Below are 20662 nucleotides of genomic sequence, written 5' to 3'. Positions count from 1 at the left end.
CCTTCATTCTGCCTCCCTATCCTGCCTCCCTATCCTGCCTTCATTTTGTCTCCCTATCCTACCTCTATTCTGCCTCCCTATCCTACCTCCCTATCCTGCCTCCATTCTGTCTCCCTATCCTGCCTTCATTTTGTCTCCCTATCCTACCTCCATTCTGCCTCCCTATCCTGCCTCCATTCTGCCTCCCTATCCTGCCTCCATTCTGTCTCCCTATCCTGCTTCCATTCTGCCTCCCTATCCTGCTTACATTCTGCCTCCCTAGCCTGCCTCCATTCTGCCTCCCTATCCTACCTCCCTATCCTGCCTCCCTATCCTGCCTCCATTCTGCCTCCCTATCCTGCCTCCATCCTGTCTCCCCATCCTGCTTCCATTCTGCCTCCCTAGCCGGCCTCCATTCTGCCTCCCTATCCTACCTCCCTATCCTGCCTCCATTCTGTCTCCCTATCCTGCTTCCATTCTGCCTCCCTATCCTGCCTCCCTATCCTGCTTACATTCTGCCTCCCTAGCCTGCCTCCATTCTGCCTCCCTATCCTACCTCCCTATCCTGCCTCCCTATCCTGCCTCCCTATCCTGCCTCCCTATCCTGCCTTCATTCTGCCTCCCTATCCTGCCTTCATTTTGTCTCCCTATCCTACCTCCATTCTGTCTCCCTATCCTGCCTCCATTCTGCCTCCCTATCCTGCCTCCATTCTGTCTCCCTATCCTGCTTCCATTGTGCCTCCCTATCCTGCCTCCCTAGCCTGCCTCCATATCCTGCCTCCATATCCTGCCTCCATTCTGCCTCCCTATCCTACCTCCCTATCCTGTCTCCATTCTGTCTCCCTATCCTGCTTCCATTCTGCCTCCCTAGCCTGCCTCCATTCTGCCTCCCTATCCTGCCTCCATTCTGCCTCCCTAGCCTGCCTCCATTCTGCCTCCCTAGCCTGCCTCCATTCTGTCTCCCTATCCTGCTTCCATTCTGCCTCCCTATCCTGCCTCCATTCTGCCTCCCTATCCTGCCTACATTCTGCCTCCCTATCCTGCCTCCATTCTGCCTCTCTATCCTACCTCCCTATCCTGTCTCTATTCTGCTTCCCTATCCTGCCTTCATTCTTCCTCCCTATCCTGCCTTCATTTTGTCTCCCTATCCTACCTCCATTCTGTCTCCTTATCCTGCCTCCATTCTGTCTCCCTATCCTGCCTCCATTCTGTCTCCCTATCCTGCCTCCATTCTGACTCCCTATCCTGCCTCCATTCTGTCTCCCTATCCTGCCTCCATTCTGCTTCCCTATCCTGCCTCCCTATCCTGCCTCCATTCTGTCTCCCTATCCTGCTTCCATTCTGCCTCCCTATCCTACCTCCATTCTGTCTCCCTATCCTGCCTCCATTCTATCTCCCTATCCTACCTCTATTCTGCCTCCCTATCCTACCTCCCTATCCTGCCTCCATTCTGTCTCCCTATCCTGCACCCATTCTGCCTCCCTAGCCTGACTCCATTCTGCCTCCCTATCTTACCTCCATTCTGTCTCCATATCCTGCCTCCATTCTGTCTCCCTATCCTGCCTCCATTCTGTCTCCCTATCCTGCCTCCCTATCCTGCTTCCATTCTGCCTCCATTCTGCCTCCCTATTCTGCCTCCCTATCCTGCCTCCATTCTGCCTCCCTATCCTACTTCCCTATCCTGCCTCCATTCTGCCTCCCTAGCCTGCCTTCATTCTGCCTCCCTATCCTGCCTTCATTTTGTCTCCCTATCCTACCTCCATTCTGTATCCCTATCCTGCCTCCATTCTGCCTCCCTATCCTGCCTCCATTCTGCCTCCCTATCCTGCCTCCATTCTGCCTCCCTATCCTGCCTCCCTATCCTGCTTACATTCTGCCTCCCTAGCCTGCCTCCATTCTGCCTCCCTATCCTGTCTCCATCCTGTCTCCCCATCCTGCTTCCATTCTGCCTCCCTAGCCTGCCTCCATTCTGCCTCCCTATCCTACCTCCCTATCCTGCCTCCATTCTGTCTCCCTATCCTGCTTCCATTCTGCCTCCCTATCCTGCCTCCCTATCCTGCTTACATTCTGCCTCCCTAGCCTGCCTCCATTCTGCCTCCCTATCCTACCTCCATATCATGCCTCCCTATCCTGCCTCCATTCTGCCTCCCTATCCTGCCTCCCTATCCTGCCTCCATCCTGTCTCCCCATCCTGCCTCCCTATCCTGCCTCCATTCTGTCTCCCTATCCTGCCTCCATTCTGCCTCCCTATCCTACCTCCTTTCTGTCTCCCTATCCTGCCTCCATTATGTCTCCCTGTCCTGCCTCCATTCTGCCTCCCTATCCTGCCTCCATTCTGCCTCCCTATCCTGCCTCCATTCTGCCTCCCTAGCCTACTTCCTTATCCTGCCTCCATTCTGTCTCCCTATCCTGCTTCCATTCTGCCTCCCTAGCCTGCATCCATTCTGCCTCCCTATCCTACCTCCCTATCCTGCCTCCATTCTGTCTCCCTATCCTGCTTCCATTCTGCCTCCCTATCCTGCCTCCCTATCCTGCTTACATTCTGCCTCCCTAGCCTGCCTCCATTCTGCCTCCCTATCCTGCCTTCATTCTGCCTCCCTATCCTGCCTTCATTTTGTCTCCCTATCCTACCTCCATTCTGTCTCCCTATCCTGCCTCCATTCTGCCTCCCTATCCTGCCTCCATTCTGTCTCCCTATCCTGCTTCCATTCTGCCTCCCTATCCTGCCTCCATTCTGCCTCCCTATCCTACTTCCCTATCCTGCCTCCATTCTGCCTCCCTAGCCTGCCTCCATTCTGCCTCCCTAGCCTGCCTTCATTCTGCCTCCCTATCCTGCCTTCATTTTGTCTCCCTATCCTACCACCATTCTGTCTCCCTATCCTGCCTCCATTCTGCCTCCCTATCCTGCCTCCATTCTGTCTCCCTATCCTGCTTCCATTCTGCCTCCCTATCCTGCCTCCCTATCCTGCTTACATTCTGCCTCCCTATCCTGCTTTCATTCTGCCTCCCTATCCTACCTCCCTATCCTGCCTCCCTATCCTGCCTCCATTCTGCCTCCATCCTGTCTCCCCATCCTGCTTCCATTCTGCCTCCCTAGCCGGCCTCCATTCTGCCTCCCTATCCTACCTCCCTATCCTGCCTCCATTCTGTCTCCCTATCCTGCTTCCATTCTGCCTCCCTATCCTGCCTCCCTATCCTGCTTACATTCTGCCTCCCTAGCCTGCCTCCATTCTGTCTCCCTATCCTACCTCCCTATCCTGCCTCCCTACCCTGCCTCCCTATCCTGCCTTCATTCTGCCTTCCTATCCTGCCTTCATTTTGTCTCCCTATCCTACCTCCATTCTGTCTCCCTATCCTGCCTCCATTCTGCCTCCCTATCCTGCCTCCATTCTGTCTCCCTATCCTGCTTCCATTCTGCCTCCCTATCCTGCCTCCCTAGCCTGCCTCCATATCCTGCCTCCATATCCTGCCTCCATTCTGCCTCCCTATCCTACCTCCCTATCCTGTCTCCATTCTGTCTCCCTATCCTGCTTCCATTCTGCCTCCCTAGCCTGCCTCCATTCTGCCTCCCTAGCCTGCCTCCATTCTGCCTCCCTAGCCTGCCTCCATTCTGTCTCCCTATCCTGCTTCCATTCTGCCTCCCTATCCTGCCTCCATTCTGCCTCCCTATCCTGCCTACATTCTGCCTCCCTATCCTGCCTACATTCTGCCTCCCTATCCTGCCTCCATTCTGCCTCCCTATCCTACCTCCCTATCCTGTCTCCATTCTGCTTCCCTATCCTGCCTTCATTCTTCCTCCCTATCCTGCCTTCATTTTGTCTCCCTATCCTACCTCCATTCTGTCTCCTTATCCTGCCTCCATTCTGTCTCCCTATCCTGCCTCCATTCTGTCTCCCTATCCTGCCTCCATTCTGACTCCCTATCCTGCCTCCATTCTGTCTCCCTATCCTGCCTCCCTATCCTGCCTCCCTATCCTACCTCCCTATCCTGCCTCCATTCTGCCTCCCTATCCTGCCTCCATTCTGTCTCCCTATCCTGCTTTCATTCTGCCTCCCTAGCCTGCATCCATTCTGCCTCCCTATCCTACCTCCATTCTGTCTCCCTATCCTGCCTCCATTCTGTCTCCCTATCCTGCCTCCATTCTGCCTCCCTATCCTACTTCCCTAGCCTGCCTCCATTCTGCCTCCCTAGCCTGCCTCCATTCTGCCTCCCTAGCCTGCCTTCATTCTGCCTCCCTAGCCTGCCTTCATTTTGTCTCCCTATCCTACCTCCATTCTGTCTCCCTATCCTGCCTCCCTATCCTGCCTCCCTATCCTACCTCCCTATCCTGCCTCCATTCTGCCTCCCTATCCTGCCTTCATTCTGCCTCCCTATCCTGCCTTCATTTTGTCTCCCTATCCTACCTCCATTCTGTCTCCTTATCCTTCCTCCATCCTGCCTCCCTATCCTACCTCCCTATCCTGCCTCCCTATCCTGCCTCCCTATCCTGCCTTCATTTTGTCTCCCTATCCTACCTCTATCCTGCCTCCCTATCCTGCCTTCATTCTGCCTCCCTATCCTACCTCCTTTCTGTCTCCCTATCCTGCCTCCATTATGTCTCCCTGTCCTGCCTCCATTCTGCCTCCCTATCCTGCCTCCATTCTGCCTCCCTATCCTGCCTCCATTCTGCCTCCCTAGCCTACTTCCTTATCCTGCCTCCATTCTGTCTCCCTATCCTGCCTCCATTCTGCCTCCCTATCCTGCCTCCCTATCCTGCCTCCATTCTGTCTCCCCATCCTGCTTCCATTCTGCCTCCCTAGCCTGCATCCATTCTGCCTCCCTATCCTACCTCCCTATCCTGCCTCCATTCTGTCTCCCTATCCTGCTTCCATTCTGCCTCCCTATCCTGCCTCCCTATCCTGCCTCCATTCTGCCTCCCTAGCCTGCCTCCATTCTGCCTCCCTAGCCTGCCTTCATTTTGTCTCCCTATCCTACCTCCATTCTGTCTCCCTATTCTGCCTCCCTATCCTGCCTCCATTCTGTCTCCCTATCCTGCTTCCATTCTGCCTCCCTATCCTGCCTCCCTATCCTGCTTACATTCTGCCTCCCTAGCCTGCCTCCATTCTGCCTCCCTATCCTACCTCCCTATCCTGCCTCCCTATCCTGCCTCCATTCTGCCTCCCTATCCTGCCTCCATCCTGTCTCCCCATCCTGCTTCCATTCTGCCTCCCTATCCGGCCTCCATTCTGCCTCCCTATCCTGCCTCCATTCTGTCTCCCTATCCTGCTTCCATTCTGCCTCCCTATCCTGCCTCGCTATCCTGCTTACATTCTGCCTCCCTAGCCTGCCTCCATTCTGCCTCCCTATCCTACCTCCCTATCCTGCCTCCCTACCCTGCCTCCCTATCCTGCCTTCATTCTGCCTTCCTATCCTGCCTTCATTTTGTCTCCCTATCCTACCTCCATTCTGTCTCCCTATCCTGTCTCCATTCTGCCTCCCTATCCTGCCTCCATTCTGTCTCCCTATCCTGCTTCCATTCTGCCTCCCTATCCTGCCTCCCTAGCCTGCCTCCATATCCTGCCTCCATTCTGCCTCCCTATCCTACCTCCCTATCCTGTCTCCATTCTGTCTCCCTATCCTGCTTCCATTCTGTCTCCCTAGCCTGCCTCCATTCTGCCTCCCTAGCCTGCCTCCATTCTGCCTCCCTAGCCTGCCTCCATTCTGCCTCCCTAGCCTGCCTCCATTCTGTCTCCCTATCCTGCTTCCATTCTGCCTCCCTATCTTGCCTCCATTCTGCCTCCCTATCCTGCCTACATTCTGCCTCCCTATCCTGCCTACATTCTGCCTCCCTATCCTGCCTCCATTCTGCCTCCCTATCCTACCTCCCTATCCTGTCTCCATTCTGCTTCCCTATCCTGCCTTCATTCTTCCTCCCTATCCTGCCTTCATTTTGTCTCCCTATCCTACCTCCATTCTGTCTCCTTATCCTGCCTCCATTCTGTCTCCCTATCCTGCCTCCATTCTGTCTCCCTATCCTGCCTCCATTTTGTCTCCCTATCCTGCCTCCATTCTGACTCCCTATCCTGCCTCCATTCTGTCTCCCTATCCTGCCTCCCTATCCTACCTCCCTATCCTGCCTCCATTCTGCCTCCCTATCCTGCCTCCATTCTGTCTCCCTATCCTGCCTCCATTCTGCCTCCCTATCCTACCTCCATTCTGTCTCCCTATCCTGCCTCCATTCTGTCTCCCTATCCTGCCTCCATTCTGCCTCCCTATCCTACCTCCCTATCCTGCCTCCATTCTGCCTCCCTATCCTACCTAGACTCTGCCTCCCTATCCTGCCTCCATTCTACCTCCCTATCCTGCCTCCATTCTGCCTCCCTATCCTGCCTTCATTCTGCCTCCCTATCCTGCCTTCATTTTGTCTCCCTATCCTACCTCCATTCTGTCTCCTTATCCTTCCTCCATCCTGCCTCCCTATCCTACCTCCCTATCCTGCCTCCATTCTGCCTCCCTATCCTGCCTCCCTATCCTGCCTCCATTCTGCCTCCCTATCCTGCCTCCATCCTGTCTCCCCATCCTGCTTCCATTCTGCCTCCCTATCCGGCCTCCATTCTGCCTCCCTATCCTACCTCCCTATCCTGCCTCCATTCTGTCTCCCTATCCTGCTTCCATTCTGCCTCCCTATCCTGCCTCGCTATCCTGCTTACATTCTGCCTCCCTAGCCTGCCTCCATTCTGCCTCCCTATCCTACCTCCCTATCCTGCCTCCCTACCCTGCCTCCCTATCCTGCCTTCATTCTGCCTTCCTATCCTGCCTTCATTTTGTCTCCCTATCCTACCTCCATTCTGTCTCCCTATCCTGTCTCCATTCTGCCTCCCTATCCTGCCTCCATTCTGTCTCCCTATCCTGCTTCCATTCTGCCTCCCTATCCTGCCTCCCTAGCCTGCCTCCATATCCTGCCTCCATTCTGCCTCCCTATCCTACCTCCCTATCCTGTCTCCATTCTGTCTCCCTATCCTGCTTCCATTCTGTCTCCCTATCCTGCTTCCATTCTGTCTCCCTAGCCTGCCTCCATTCTGCCTCCCTAGCCTGCCTCCATTCTGTCTCCCTATCCTGCCTCCATTCTGCCTCCCTATCCTGCCTACATTCTGCCTCCCTATCCTGCCTACATTCTGCCTCCCTATCCTGCCTCCATTCTGCCTCCCTATCCTACCTCCCTATCCTGTCTCCATTCTGCTTCCCTATCCTGCCTTCATTCTTCCTCCCTATCCTGCCTTCATTTTGTCTCCCTATCCTACCTCCATTCTGTCTCCTTATCCTGCCTCCATTCTGTCTCCCTATCCTGCCTCCATTCTGTCTCCCTATCCTGCCTCCATTTTGTCTCCCTATCCTGCCTCCATTCTGACTCCCTATCCTGCCTCCATTCTGTCTCCCTATCCTGCCTCCCTATCCTACCTCCCTATCCTGCCTCCATTCTGCCTCCCTATCCTGCCTCCATTCTGTCTCCCTATCCTGCTTTCATTCTGCCTCCCTAGCCTGCATCCATTCTGCCTCCCTATCCTACCTCCATTCTGTCTCCCTATCCTGCCTCCATTCTGTCTCCCTATCCTGCCTCCATTCTGCCTCCCTATCCTACCTCCCTATCCTGCCTCCATTCTGCCTCCCTATCCTACCTAGATTCTGCCTCCCTATCCTGCCTCCATTCTACCTCCCTATCCTGCCTCCATTCTGCCTCCCTATCCTGCCTTCATTCTGCCTCCCTATCCTGCCTTCATTTTGTCTCCCTATCCTACCTCCATTCTGTCTCCTTATCCTTCCTCCATCCTGCCTCCCTATCCTACCTCCCTATCCTGCCTCCATTCTGCCTCCCTATCCTGCCTCCCTATCCTGCCTTCATTTTGTCTCCCTATCCTACCTCTATCCTGCCTCCCTATCCTGCCTCCATTCTGCCTCCCTATCCTGCCTCCATTCTGTCTCCCTATCCTGCTTCCATTCTGCCTCCCTAGCCTGCCTCCATTCTGCCTCCCTATCTTACCTCCATTCTGTCTCCCTATCCTGCCTCCATTATGCCTCCCTATCCTGCTTCCATTCTGCCTCCATTCTGCCTCCCTATTCTGCCTCCCTATCCTGCCTCCATTCTGCCTCCCTATCCTACTTCCCTATCCTGCCTTCATTCTGCCTCCCTAGCCTGTCTTCATTCTGCCTCCCTATCCTGCCTTCATTTTGTCTCCCTATCCTACCTCCATTCTGTCTCCCTATCCTGCCTCCATTCTGCCTCCCTATCCTGCCTCCATTCTGCCTCCCTATCCTGTTTACATTCTGCCTCCCTAGCCTGCCTCCATTCTGCCTCCCTATCCTACCTCCCTATCCTGCCTCCCTATCCTGCCTCCATCCTGTCTCCCCATCCTGCTTCCATTCTGCCTCCCTAGCCTGCCTCCATTCTGCCTCCCTACCCTACCTCCCTATCCTGCCTCCATTCTGTCTCCCTATCCTGCTTCCATTCTGCCTCCCTATCCTGCCTCCCTATCCTGCTTACATTCTGCCTCCCTAGCCTGCCTCCATTCTGCCTCCCTATCCTACCTCCATATCCTGCCTCCCTATCCTGCCTCCATTCTACCTCCCTATCCTGCCTCCCTATCCTGCCTCCATCCTGTCTCCCCATCCTGCCTCCCTAGCCTGCCTCCATTCTGCCTCCCTATCCTACCTCCCTAACCTGCCTCCATTCTGTCTCCCTATCCTGCCTCCATTCTGCCTCCCTATCCTACCTCCTTTCTGTCTCCCTATCCTGCCTCCATTATGTCTCCCTGTCCTGCCTCCATTCTGCCTCCCTATCCTGCCTCCATTCTGCCTCCCTATCCTGCCTCCATTCTGCCTCCCTAGCCTACTTCCCTATCCTGCCTCCATTCTGTCTCCCTATCCTGCCTCCCTATCCTGCCTCCATGCTGTCTCCCTATCCTGCTTCCATTCTGCCTCCCTAGCCTGCCTCCATTCTGCCTCCCTATCCTACCTGCTTTCTGTCTCCCTATCCTGCCTCCATTCTGCCTCCCTATCCTACCTCCCTATCCTGCCTCCATTCTGCCTCCCTATCCTGCTTCCATTCTGCCTCCCTATCCTGCCTCCCTATCCTGCCTCCATTCTGCCTCCCTATCCTACCTAGATTCTGCCTCCCTATCCTGCCTCCATTCTGCCTCCCTATTCTGCCTCCCTATCCTGCCTCCATTCTGCCTCCCTATCCTACTTCCCTATCCTGCCTCCATTCTGCCTCCCTATCCTGCCTCCCTATCCTGCCTCCATTCTGCCTCCCTATCCTACTTCCCTATCCAGCTTCCATTCTGCCTCCCTATCCTGCCTTCATTTTGCCTCCCTATCCTGCCTCCATTCTGTCTCCCTATCCTGCCTCCCTATCCTACCTCCCTATCCTGCCTCCATTCTGCCTCCCTATCCTGCCTACAGTCTGCCTCCCTATCCTGCCTCCCTATCCTGCCTCCCTGTCCTGCCTCCATTCTGCCTACCTATCCTGCCTCCATTCAGCCTCCCTATCCTGCCTCCCTATCCTGCCTCCCTTTCCTGCCTCCATTCTGCCTACCTATCCTGCCTACATTCTGCCTCCCTAGCCTGCCTCCATTCTGCCTCCCTATCCTGCCTCCCTTTCCTGCCTCCATTCTGCCTACCTATCCTGCCTCCATTCTGCCTCCCTGTCCTGCTTCCCTATCCTGCCTCCCTATCCTGCCTTCATTCTGCCTCCCTATCCTGCCTACATTCTGCCTCCCTATCCTACCTCCCTATCCTGCCTCCCTATCCTGCCTCCCTATCCTGCCTCCATTCTGCCTCCCTATCCTGCCTCCATTCTGCCTCCCTATCCTGCCTCCCTATCCTGCCTCCCTATCCTGCCTCCCTATCCTGCCTCCATTCTGCCTCCCTATCCTGCCTCCATTCTGTCTCCCTATCCTGCCTCCCTATCCTGCCTCCATTCTACTTCCCTATCCTACCTCACTATCCTGCCTCCCTATCCTACCTCCCTATCCTGCCTCCATTCTGCCTCCCTATCCTGCCTACAGTCTGCCTCCCTATCCTGCCTCCCTATCCTGCCTACAGTCTGCCTCCCTATCCTGCCTCCATTCTGTCTCCCTATCCTGCCTCCATTCTGCTTCCCTATCCTGCCTCCCTATCCTGCCTCCCTATCCTGCCTCCCTATCCTGCCTCTCTATCCTGCCTCCCTATCCTGCCTCCATTCTGCTTCCCTATCCTTCCTCCCTATCCTGCCTCCATTTTGCCTCCCTATCCTGCCTCCCTTTCCTGCCTTCATTCTGCCTCCCTATCCTGCCTACATTCTGCCTCCCTAGCCTGCCTCCATTCTGCCTCCCTATCCTACCTCCCTATCCTGCCTCCCTATCCTACCTCCCTATCCTGCCTCCCTATCCTGCCTCCATTCTGCCTCCCTATCCTGCCTACAGTCTGCCTCCCTATCCTGCCTCCCTATCCTGCCTCCATCCTGCCTCCCTATCCTGCCTCCATCCTGTCTCCCTATCCTGCCTCCCTATCCTGCCTCCATTCTGCTTCCCTATCCTGCCTCCCTATTCTGCCTCCCTATTCTGCCTCCCTATTCTGCCTCTCTATCCTGCCTCTCAATCCTGCCTCCCTATCCTGCCTCCATTCTGCCTCCCTATCCTGCCTCCATTCTGCCTCCCTATCCTGCCTCCCTATCCTGCCTCCATTCTGTCTCCCTATCCTGCCTCCATTCTGCCTCCCTATCCTGCCTCTCTATCCTGCCTCCATTCTGCCTCCCTATCCTGCCTCCATTCTGCCTCCCTATCCTGCCTCCCTATCCTGCCTCCATTCTGCCTCCCTATCCTGCCTACAGTCTGCCTCCCTATCCTGCCTCCCTTTCCTGCCTCCATTCTGCCTCCCTATCCTGCCTCCATTCTGCCTCCCTATCCTGCCTACAGTCTGCCTCCCTATCCTGCCTCCCTATCCTGCCTCCCTATCCTGCCTACAGTCTGCCTCCCTATCCTGCCTCCCTTTCCTGCCTCCATTCTGCCTCCCTATCCTGCCTCCATTCTGCCTCCCTATCCTGCCTACAGTCTGCCTCCCTATCCTGCCTCTCTATCCTGCCTCCCTATCCTGCCTCCATTCTGCCTCCCTATCCTGCCTCCATTCTGCCTCCCTATCCAGCCTCCCTATCCTGCCTCCCTATCCTGCCTCCATTCTGCCTCCCTATCCTGCCTACAGTCTGCCTCCCTATCCTGCCTCCCTTTCCTGCCTCCATTCTGCCTCCCTATCCTGCCTCCATTCTGCCTCCCTATCCTGCCTACAGTCTGCCTCCCTATCCTGCCTCCCTATCCTGCCTACAGTCTGCCTCCCTATCCTGCCTCCCTTTCCTGCCTCCATTCTGCCTCCCTATCCTGCCTCCATTCTGCCTCCCTATCCTGCCTACAGTCTGCCTCCCTATCCTGCCTCCCTATCCTGCCTCCCTATCCTGCCTCCATTCTGCCTCCCTATCCTGCCTACAGTCTGCCTCCCTATCCTGCCTCCCTATCCTGCCTCCATTCTGCCTCCCTAACCTGCCTACAGTCTGCCTCCCTATCCTGCCTCCCTATCCTGCCTCCATTCTGCCTCCCTATCCTGCCTCCATTCTGCCTCCCTATCCTGCCTACAGTCTGCCTCCCTATCCTGCCTCCCTATCCTGCCTCCCTATCCTGCCTCCATTCTACTTCCCTATCCTACCTCACTATCCTGCCTCCTTATCCTACCTCCCTATCCTGCCTCCCTATCCTGCCTCCATTCTGCCTCCCTATCCTGCCTACAGTCTGCCTCCCTATCCTACCTCCCTATCCTGCCTACAGTCTGCCTCCCTATCCTGCCTCCCTATCCTGCCTACAGTCTGCCTCCCTATCCTGCCTCCATTCTGTCTCCCCTATCCTGCCTCCATTCTGCTTCCCTATCCTACCTCCCTATCCTACCTCCCTATCCTGCCTCCCTATCCTGCCTCCCTATCCTGCCTCTCTATCCTGCCTCCCTATCCTGCCTCCCTATCCTGCCTCCATTCTGCTTCCCTATCCTGCCTCCCTATCCTGCCTCCATTTCCTGCCTTCATTCTGCCTCCCTATCCTGCCTACATTCTGCCTCCCTAGCCTGCCTCCATTCTGCCTCCCTATCCTACCTCCCTATCCTGCCTCCCTATCCTACCTCCCTATCCTGCCTCCCTATCCTGCCTCCATTCTGCCTCCCTATCCTGCCTACAGTCTGCCTCCCTATCCTGCCTCCCTATCCTGCCTCCATCCTGCCTCCCTATCCTGCCTCCATTCTGTCTCCCTATCCTGCCTCCCTATCCTGCCTCCATTCTGCTTCCCTATCCTACCTCCCTATCCTGCCTCCCTATTCTGCCTCTCTATCCAGCCTCTCTATCCTGCCTCCCTATCCTGCCTCCCTATCCTGCCTCCCTATCCTGCCTCCCTATCCTGCCTCCATTCTGTCTCCCTATCCTGCCTCCATTCTGCCTCCCTATCCTGCCTCCCTATCCTGCCTCTCTATCCTGCCTCCATTCTGCCTCCCTATCCTGCCTCCATTCTGCCTCCCTATCCTGCCTCCCTATCCTGCCTCCATTCTGCCTCCCTATCCTGCCTACAGTCTGCCTCCCTATCCTGCCTCCCTTTCCTGCCTCCATTCTGCCTCCCTATCCTGCCTCCATTCTGCCTCCCTATCCTGCCTACAGTTTGCCTCCCTATCCTGCCTCCCTATCCTGCCTCCCTATCCTGCCTACAGTCTGCCTCCCTATCCTGCCTCCCTTTCCTGCCTCCATTCTGCCTCCCTATCCTGCCTCCATTCTGCCTCCCTATCCTGCCTACAGTCTGCCTCCCTATCCTGCCTCCCTATCCTGCCTCCCTATCCTGCCTAGAGTCTGCCTCCCTATCCTGCCTCCCTATCCTGCCTCCATCCTGCCTCCCTATCCTGCCTCCATTCTGTCTCCCTATCCTGCCTCCCTATCCTGCCTCCATTCTGCTTCCCTATCCTACCTCCCTATCCTGCCTCCCTATTCTGCCTCCCTGTTCTGCCTCTCTATCCAGCCTCTCTATCCTGCCTCCCTATCCTGCCTCCATTCTGCCTCCCTATCCTGCCTCCATTCTGCCTCCCTATCCTGCCTCCCTATCCTGCCTCCATTCTGTCTCCCTATCCTGCCTCCATTCTGCCTCCCTATCCTGCCTCCCTATCCTGCCTCTCTATCCTGCCTCCATTCTGCCTCCCTATCCTGCCTCCATTCTGCCTCCCTATCCTGCCTCCATTCTGCCTCCCTATCCTGCCTCCATTCTGCCTCCCTATCCTGCCTACAGTCTGCCTCCCTATCCTGCCTCCCTTTCCTGCCTCCATTCTGCCTCCCTATCCTGCCTCCATTCTGCCCCCCTATCCTGCCTCCCTATCCTGCCTCCCTATCCTGCCTACAGTCTGCCTCCCTATCCTGCCTCCCTTTCCTGCCTCCATTCTGCCTCCCTATCCTGCCTACAGTCTGCCTCCCTATCCTGCCTACAGTCTGCCTCCCTATCCTGCCTCCCTATCCTGCCTCCCTATCCTGCCTACAGTCTGCCTCCCTATCCTGCCTCCCTTTCCTGCCTCCATTCTGCCTCCCTATCCTGCCTCCATTCTGCCTCCCTATCCTGCCTACAGTCTGCCTCCCTATCCTGCCTCCCTATCCTGCCTCCCTATCCTGCCTCCATTCTGCCTCCCTATCCTGCCTCCATTCTGCCTCCCTATCCTGCCTCCCTATCCTGCCTCCCTATCCTGCCTCCATTCTGCCTCCCTATCCTGCCTACAGTCTGCCTCCCTATCCTGCCTCCCTTTCCTGCCTCCATTCTGCCTCCCTATCCTGCCTTCATTCTGCCTCCCTATCCTGCCTACAGTCTGCCTCCCTATCCTGCCTCCCTATCCTGCCTCCCTATCCTGCCTACAGTCTGCCTCCCTATCCTGCCTCCCTTTCCTGCCTCCATTCTGCCTCCCTATCCTGCCTCCATTCTGCCTCCCTATCCTGCCTACAGTCTGCCTCCCTATCCTGCCTCCCTATCCTGCCTCCATTCTGCCTCCCTATCCTGCCTACAGTCTGCCTCCCTATCCTGCCTCCATTCTGCCTCCCTATCCTGCCTACAGTCTGCCTCCCTATCCTGCCTCCCTATCCTGCCTCCATTCTGCCTCCCTATCCTGCCTCCATTCTGCCTCCCTATCCTGCCTACAGTCTGCCTCCCTATCCTGCCTCCCTATCCTGCCTCCCTATCCTGCCTCCATTCTACTTCCCTATCCTACCTCACTATCCTGCCTCCTTATCCTACCTCCCTATCCTGCCTCCCTATCCTGCCTCCATTCTGCCTCCCTATCCTGCCTACAGTCTGCCTCCCTATCCTACCTCCCTATCCTGCCTCCATTCTGCTTCCCTATCCTGCCTCCCTATCCTGCCTCCATTCTGCCTCCCTATCCTGCCTCCCTTTCCTGCCTCCATTCTGCCTCCCTATCCTGCCTCCATTCTGCCTCCCTATCCTGCCTACAGTCTGCCTCCCTATCCTGCCTCCCTATCCTGCCTCCCTATCCTGCCTACAGTCTGCCTCCCTATCCTGCCTCCCTTTCCTGCCTCCATTCTGCCTCCCTATCCTGCCTCCATTCTGCCTCCCTATCCTGCCTACAGTCTGCCTCCCTATCCTGCCTCTCTATCCTGCCTCCCTATCCTGCCTCCATTCTGCCTCCCTATCCTGCCTCCCTATCCTGCCTCCCTATCCTGCCTCCCTATCCTGCCTCCATTCTGCCTCCCTATCCTGCCTCCATTCTGCCTCCCTATCCTGCCTCCATTCTGCCTCCCTATCCTGCCTCCCTATCCTGCCTCCATTCTGCCTCCCTATCCTGCCTACAGTCTGCCTCCCTATCCTGCCTCCCTTTCCTGCCTCCATTCTGCCTCCCTATCCTGCCTCCATTCTGCCTCCCTATCCTGCCTACAGTCTGCCTCCCTATCCTGCCTCCCTATCCTGCCTCCCTATCCTGCCTACAGTCTGCCTCCCTATCCTGCCTCCCTTTCCTGCCTCCATTCTGCCTCCCTATCCTGCCTCCATTCTGCCTCCCTATCCTGCCTACAGTCTGCCTCCCTATCCTGCCTCCCTGTCCTGCCTCCCTATCCTGCCTACAGTCTGCCTCCCTATCCTGCCTCCCTTTCCTGCCTCCATTCTGCCTCCCTATCCTGCCTCCATTCTGCCTCCCTATCCTGCCTACAGTCTGCCTCCCTATCCTGCCTCCCTATCCTGCCTCCATTCTGCCTCCCTATCCTGCCTCCATTCTGCCTCCCTATCCTGCCTCCCTATCCTGCCTCCCTATCCTGCCTCCATTCTGCCTCCCTATCCTGCCTACAGTCTGCCTCCCTATCCTGCCTCCCTTTCCTGCCTCCATTCTGCCTCCCTATCCTGCCTCCATTCTGCCTCCCTATCCTGCCTACAGTCTGCCTCCCTATCCTGCCTCCCTATCCTGCCTCCCTATCCTGCCTACAGTCTGCCTCCCTATCCTGCCTCCCTTTCCTGCCTCCATTCTGCCTCCCTATCCTGCCTCCATTCTGCCTCCCTATCCTGCCTACAGTCTGCCTCCCTATCCTGCCTCCCTATCCTGCCTCCATTCTGCCTCCCTATCCTGCCTACAGTCTGCCTCCCTATCCTGCCTCCCTATCCTGCCTCCCTTTCCTGCCTCCATTCTGCCTCCCTATCCTGCCTCCATTCTGCCTCCCTATCCTGCCTACAGTCTGCCTCCCTATCCTGCCTCCCTATCCTGCCTCCCTTTCCTGCCTCCATTCTGCCTCCCTATCCTGCCTCCATTCTGCCTCCCTATCCTGCCTACAGTCTGCCTCCCTATCCTGCCTCCCTATCCTGCCTCCCTATCCTGTCTCCCTATCCTGCCTCCATTCTGTCTCCCTATCCTGCCTCCATTCTGCCTCCCTATCCTGCCTCCCTTTCCTGCCTCCATTCTGCCTCCCTATCCTGCCTACAGTCTGCCTCCCTATCCTGCCTCCCTTTCCTGCCTCCATTCTGCCTCCCTATCCTGCCTCCATTCTGCCTCCCTATCCTGCCTACAGTCTGCCTCCCTATCCTGCCTCCCTATCCTGCCTCCCTATCCTGCCTCCATTCTGCCTCCCTATCCTGCCTCCATTCTGCCTCCTTATCCTGCCTCCCTATCCTGCCTCCCTATCCTGTCTCCCTATCCTGCCTCCATTCTGTCTCCCTATCCTGCCTCCATTCTGCCTCCCTATCCTGCCTCCCTATCCTGGCTGGCAGAGGGCGCTGCAGGGTTGGTGTGTGGTGACATAACTGTACAGTACACAACCCACGTCAGGGATGTTGCCAGATATTTGTCGGCCCTACAGCCACATTTTGAAAATGACCAAGGATATAAGACAATATATAAGTACTTGGTGCTTTGGGGGGGAGGGGGGCCCCAGCGTCGGGCCCCGTGTTATACTATAGTATAAGCCGACTTATCCCTTCTCCTGAGTTGCTAACAGCTCGGTCTCCCCTGACATGAGACACGTATCCAGGACTGCGGTGTCTCCTACCCAAGCCTCAGACGGCACTCACCGGCTAATGGTCCCAGCACTCACCTTGCTGACTCGGGTGGTTGGCCGGAATCCAGCTTTTGCCAAGGGTTTGAGAAGCTGCCAGGAGCGGAACCGCAGAAATGGTTGCGGCATCCGTCCAAACTGGCGTCTGATGGAGAAGCGAGGTACAGATAACCTGAGAGAAGAGATATTACACACGCTGACAATTATATACTGCAAATCTGTATGTATCTAGCAAATCAAAGCAAAATATGAACTGAATGCCCCTGTATAAACAGCCCCTCTACCCGCAGTACTGGATGGTCGGGAAGTGGAGACGGCTGAGTCGCTTAAGTTCCTGGATATTAACATCTCCAAAGACTTGTCTTGGAGTGTCCACACACAGGAGGTAATTCACACCCGATCGCTAGGCTGCGTTTTCTCACAGCGGGCGATCAGGTCTGTACTGCGCATGCATATGCACCGCAATGCGCCAGACGACTGTGCCGGGCATTGGTGCATAGTGACGGGATGGTGCGAAAAGAGCGATCGCACGGGAGATCGCAAGGTGACTGACAGGAAGAGGGCGTTTGTGGGTGGCAACTGTCCGTTTTAGAGGAGTGTCCAGAAAAACGCAGTCATTTGGAGGGAGGGTTTCTGACGTCAGCTCCGGCTCCGATCATCGCGCTGGAAGAGTAGGTCCTGGGCTATGCAGGGACTGCGCAAATTGATGTTTGTGTAGCTACCAAACAAATGCGATCGCACCCCTGCACACAAAATATACCCTCCCCCTGTAGGCGGCGACTACCTGATCGCAGGGATGCAAAAAACGCACCCCAGTGATCAGGTGTGAATTACCCCCACAGTGTGTTATTAAAAAGGCCCAACAACGTTTGTTTTCTGAGGAAGATGCGATTGTCGGGAATATGTAGGGAATCCTAGTTAATTTCTACTCGTGTGTTATAGGGAGCGTTCTTACATATGGAGTTGTGGCGTGGTTTGGAACCTGCCACAGAGCGGAACTCTCATCAGAGGGTGGAGCTGTGGGACGTAGTCTGCCCAGTGTTCAGGATGTATACGAGGAAAGGTGAAAAGCATCCTGTGTTGCCATCTAACAAGCGATATCGCTCTATACGTTGTCGGACTAGCCGTCTAAGGGGTCGTTTTTCCCGACAGCAATAAGTATGTTTAATAAGACACATGTTAGATAATGGAGATATTCTTGGTGGATGTTCTTTTGTTCCTATGGCTACTGTACTGCTCATGTTTTCATTTCGCTGGTTGTTCATACATATGAACCATTGATGATAATAAAGTATTATTACTAATATTAGTATTACGCTGTGTTATGGTGAGTGCAGAGCCTGTGTGCTTTATATGTAATACAGATACCAGTCTTGGGTGTGCGATCGCACTCTGATATACTACACACACCTTGTGTACATAGGGACGCATGAGGCCAACAGCACACATATCTGTGACCAAACACCAGAGTGGTATATCTGTCTTATTATCTTTCTTATATTATTCTAATACGGAGATCGCCCCTTCAGTATTACAGGTTATCTATCCCGTGATGGGGAATTTTTCCTGGGTTTGTCTGGACTCTAACTCTACGTTAACCAAATTTTTGTGCTATACAACTCCAGCACAATTGCCTAAGACCCCTAGAGCCACTAGCAAGGGTCTTCTGCCTACAACAGCCGCCATGGCTCCCTTACTGTTTGACACACACACTGGTACTTAGGATTCCGCTAGGTCTTAAACCTCAAGCAGTAGGGGCTTATACAGCTAACTAGAGACCACTAGATGAATGGCTGGAGTAGAGTGACAGAGGGCAGACTGAATAGCCAGCAAGGGAGTGGAACATGCTGGGATAACTTGTAGAGCAGAGTGGAAGTCACAGCAGCAGCAGGTGGGACACTATAGATGGGATGTACCAACCTCTCTTGCAGTACAGCCCGTCACACACATATGCTACATATGGAAAATATGGATAAAACCACCAAAAATGGGGTTTATGCTGCATTTTCCTGTTAGTACATCCTGCCCTGTGAGAGATAGAACTACTGATAAGAGTGATGCTTGCAGGTGGAGCTGTGGAAGAGAGGCACAACAGAGATACTGAGGCACTGACTAAACACAGGTAATAAGATAGCAGAAGCGGGGACTGGGTTCCAGGCACGGCTGGGGTTTCCAAGGCACTGACATGCAGAGTATTTACAGGAACATCACCAGGATACAGGAATCCAGGACACAGACCAGCAACTTACACGGAGGTATACACTATAACTGGCAGGGTGGTGCAGGACTGACTGCCTTATAACAGGGAGCAGGACCAATCAGAGCAGCCAGAATGGGAAGGTCCGCTAACTGAGTAATTCCTTGCAGCTGCGGTCCTGCACACAGCCCAAGCATCTGGGCTGCTAGGTAACCACAGCCACCGTAGCTGTCCAGTGTCCCGAAAACTAAGTGGACAACATTATTGTGACAACACAACAATATACTCGTCTTAGACGATGAGATCTGATGTGAAAATACCCAACAGCTGATTCTTTCATATTTCTGTCACAACAATTATTTGCACTAATTCATTGGTGTTCCGGCTGCCAAAACCTTGTCTTTACTGGATGGACACAAAAATGTAGATTTTTGGCCCCAATTCAAACAGTGACCATTCCTCAGCAAACACCTTCCAGCAGTGAGGTATGGGGATGGCGGCATCATGAGGTGGAGGTGCTATTTCTCATGGGGACTGGGCTTCTTGTTACAACTGAAGGACCTGACTTTATCTTGGAGCTTCCACGTTCAACTGAATATTTTGAAAGCACAATTTTTACGTTTTTATTAGAAAAAAAATTTATGAACAAATAATGAAGTCTGAGTTATAAACTTTAAGAGCCTCATGGTGTGCAATAAAAACACTGGAGGAACAATGTGTGACTGGGCAGGGCCGGAACAATCTCTGTACAGAGCTGGATGACGTGGAGGCGCTATATAAACTATGGTTGGGGTTAGAGGGCTGTAGCCAGCAGAAGCACTGTGAAAGAAGTAACATCTCTGTGTTATGAAGGTGCATTGGCTGGAAGGTAATACGCACCATTTTCTGTCCCTCTGGACCCCACTCCCAGAATGACTGGTGGCTTTACACATATTCAGGGTGGATGTGACCTGTAATACACAGAACTAATATTGTTATAGCTGCATTGGTTTGAGAACTACCACCCACTGCCAAACAAACATCTTTCAGCTCCCATGTCCCTCCAACCTGCCTGAGGGACTTACCTACACCCATCTCACTCTCTCTGAAACTACTGCCACCTCTCAGCTCCCATGTCCCTCCAACCTGCCTGAGGGACTTACCTACACCCACCTCACTCTCTCTCATACTACTGCCACCTCTCAGCTCCCATGTCCCTCCAACCTGCCTGAGGGACTTACCTACACCCACCTCACTCTCTCTCATACTACTGCCACCTCTCAGCTCCCATGTCCCTCCAACCTGCCTGAGGGACTTACCTACACCCCGCTCACTCTCTCTCTCATACTACTGCCACCTCTCAGCTCCCATGTCCCTCCAACCTGCCTGAGGGACTTACCTACACCCACCTCACTCTCTCACACTACTGCCACCTCTCAGCTCCCATGTCCCTCCAACCTGCCCGAGGGACTTACCTACACCCACCTCACTCTCTCTCATACTACTGCCACCTCTCAGCTCCCATGTCCCTCCAACCTGCCTGAGGGACTTACCTACACCCACCTCACTCTCTCTCATACTACTGCCACCTCTCAGCTCCCATGTCCCTCCAACCTGCCTGAGGGACTTACCTACACCCACCTCACTCTCTCTCATACTACTGCCACCTCTCAGCTCCCATGTACCTCCAACCTGCCTGAGGGACTTACCTACACCCACCTCACTCTCTCTCATACTACTGCCACCTCTCAGCTCCCATGTCCCTCCAACCTGCCTGAGGGACTTACCTACACCCACCTCACTCTCTCTCATACTACTGCCACCTCTCAGCTCCCATGTCCCTCCAACCTGCCCGAGGGACTTACCTAAAAACACCTCACTCTCTCTCATACTGCTGCCACCTCTCAGCTCCCATGTCCCTCCAACCTGCCCGAGGGACTTACCTAAAAACACCT

The 20662-nt window shown here is 54.9% G+C and overlaps 1 protein-coding gene across 2 annotated transcripts in view; it reads right to left on the bottom strand.

Moving 5' to 3' along the window:
• The window catches only part of LOC134945934 (phosphatidylserine decarboxylase proenzyme, mitochondrial-like), a 110456-nt gene extending 90756 nt beyond the window's left edge, over positions 1-19700 (bottom strand). For both annotated transcript variants that reach the window (XM_063935499.1, XM_063935500.1), the window contains exons 1-2: positions 19608-19700; positions 16571-16703 (exon numbers count right to left, since the gene is read on the bottom strand). In XM_063935499.1, the coding sequence (XP_063791569.1) occupies positions 16571-16703; positions 19608-19660 (186 nt within the window). In that variant the 5' untranslated portion in view covers positions 19661-19700. The remainder of the gene's footprint in view (positions 1-16570; positions 16704-19607) is intronic.
• Between the last annotated feature and the right edge of the window lie 962 nt (positions 19701-20662).

Source organism: Pseudophryne corroboree, chromosome 7, assembly GCF_028390025.1.
Source record: "Pseudophryne corroboree isolate aPseCor3 chromosome 7, aPseCor3.hap2, whole genome shotgun sequence".
Taxonomy (NCBI): Eukaryota; Metazoa; Chordata; class Amphibia; order Anura; family Myobatrachidae; genus Pseudophryne; species Pseudophryne corroboree.
The sequence above is the reverse complement of the archived record's forward strand: the minus strand, read 5'-3'. Positions and strand labels throughout refer to the sequence as shown.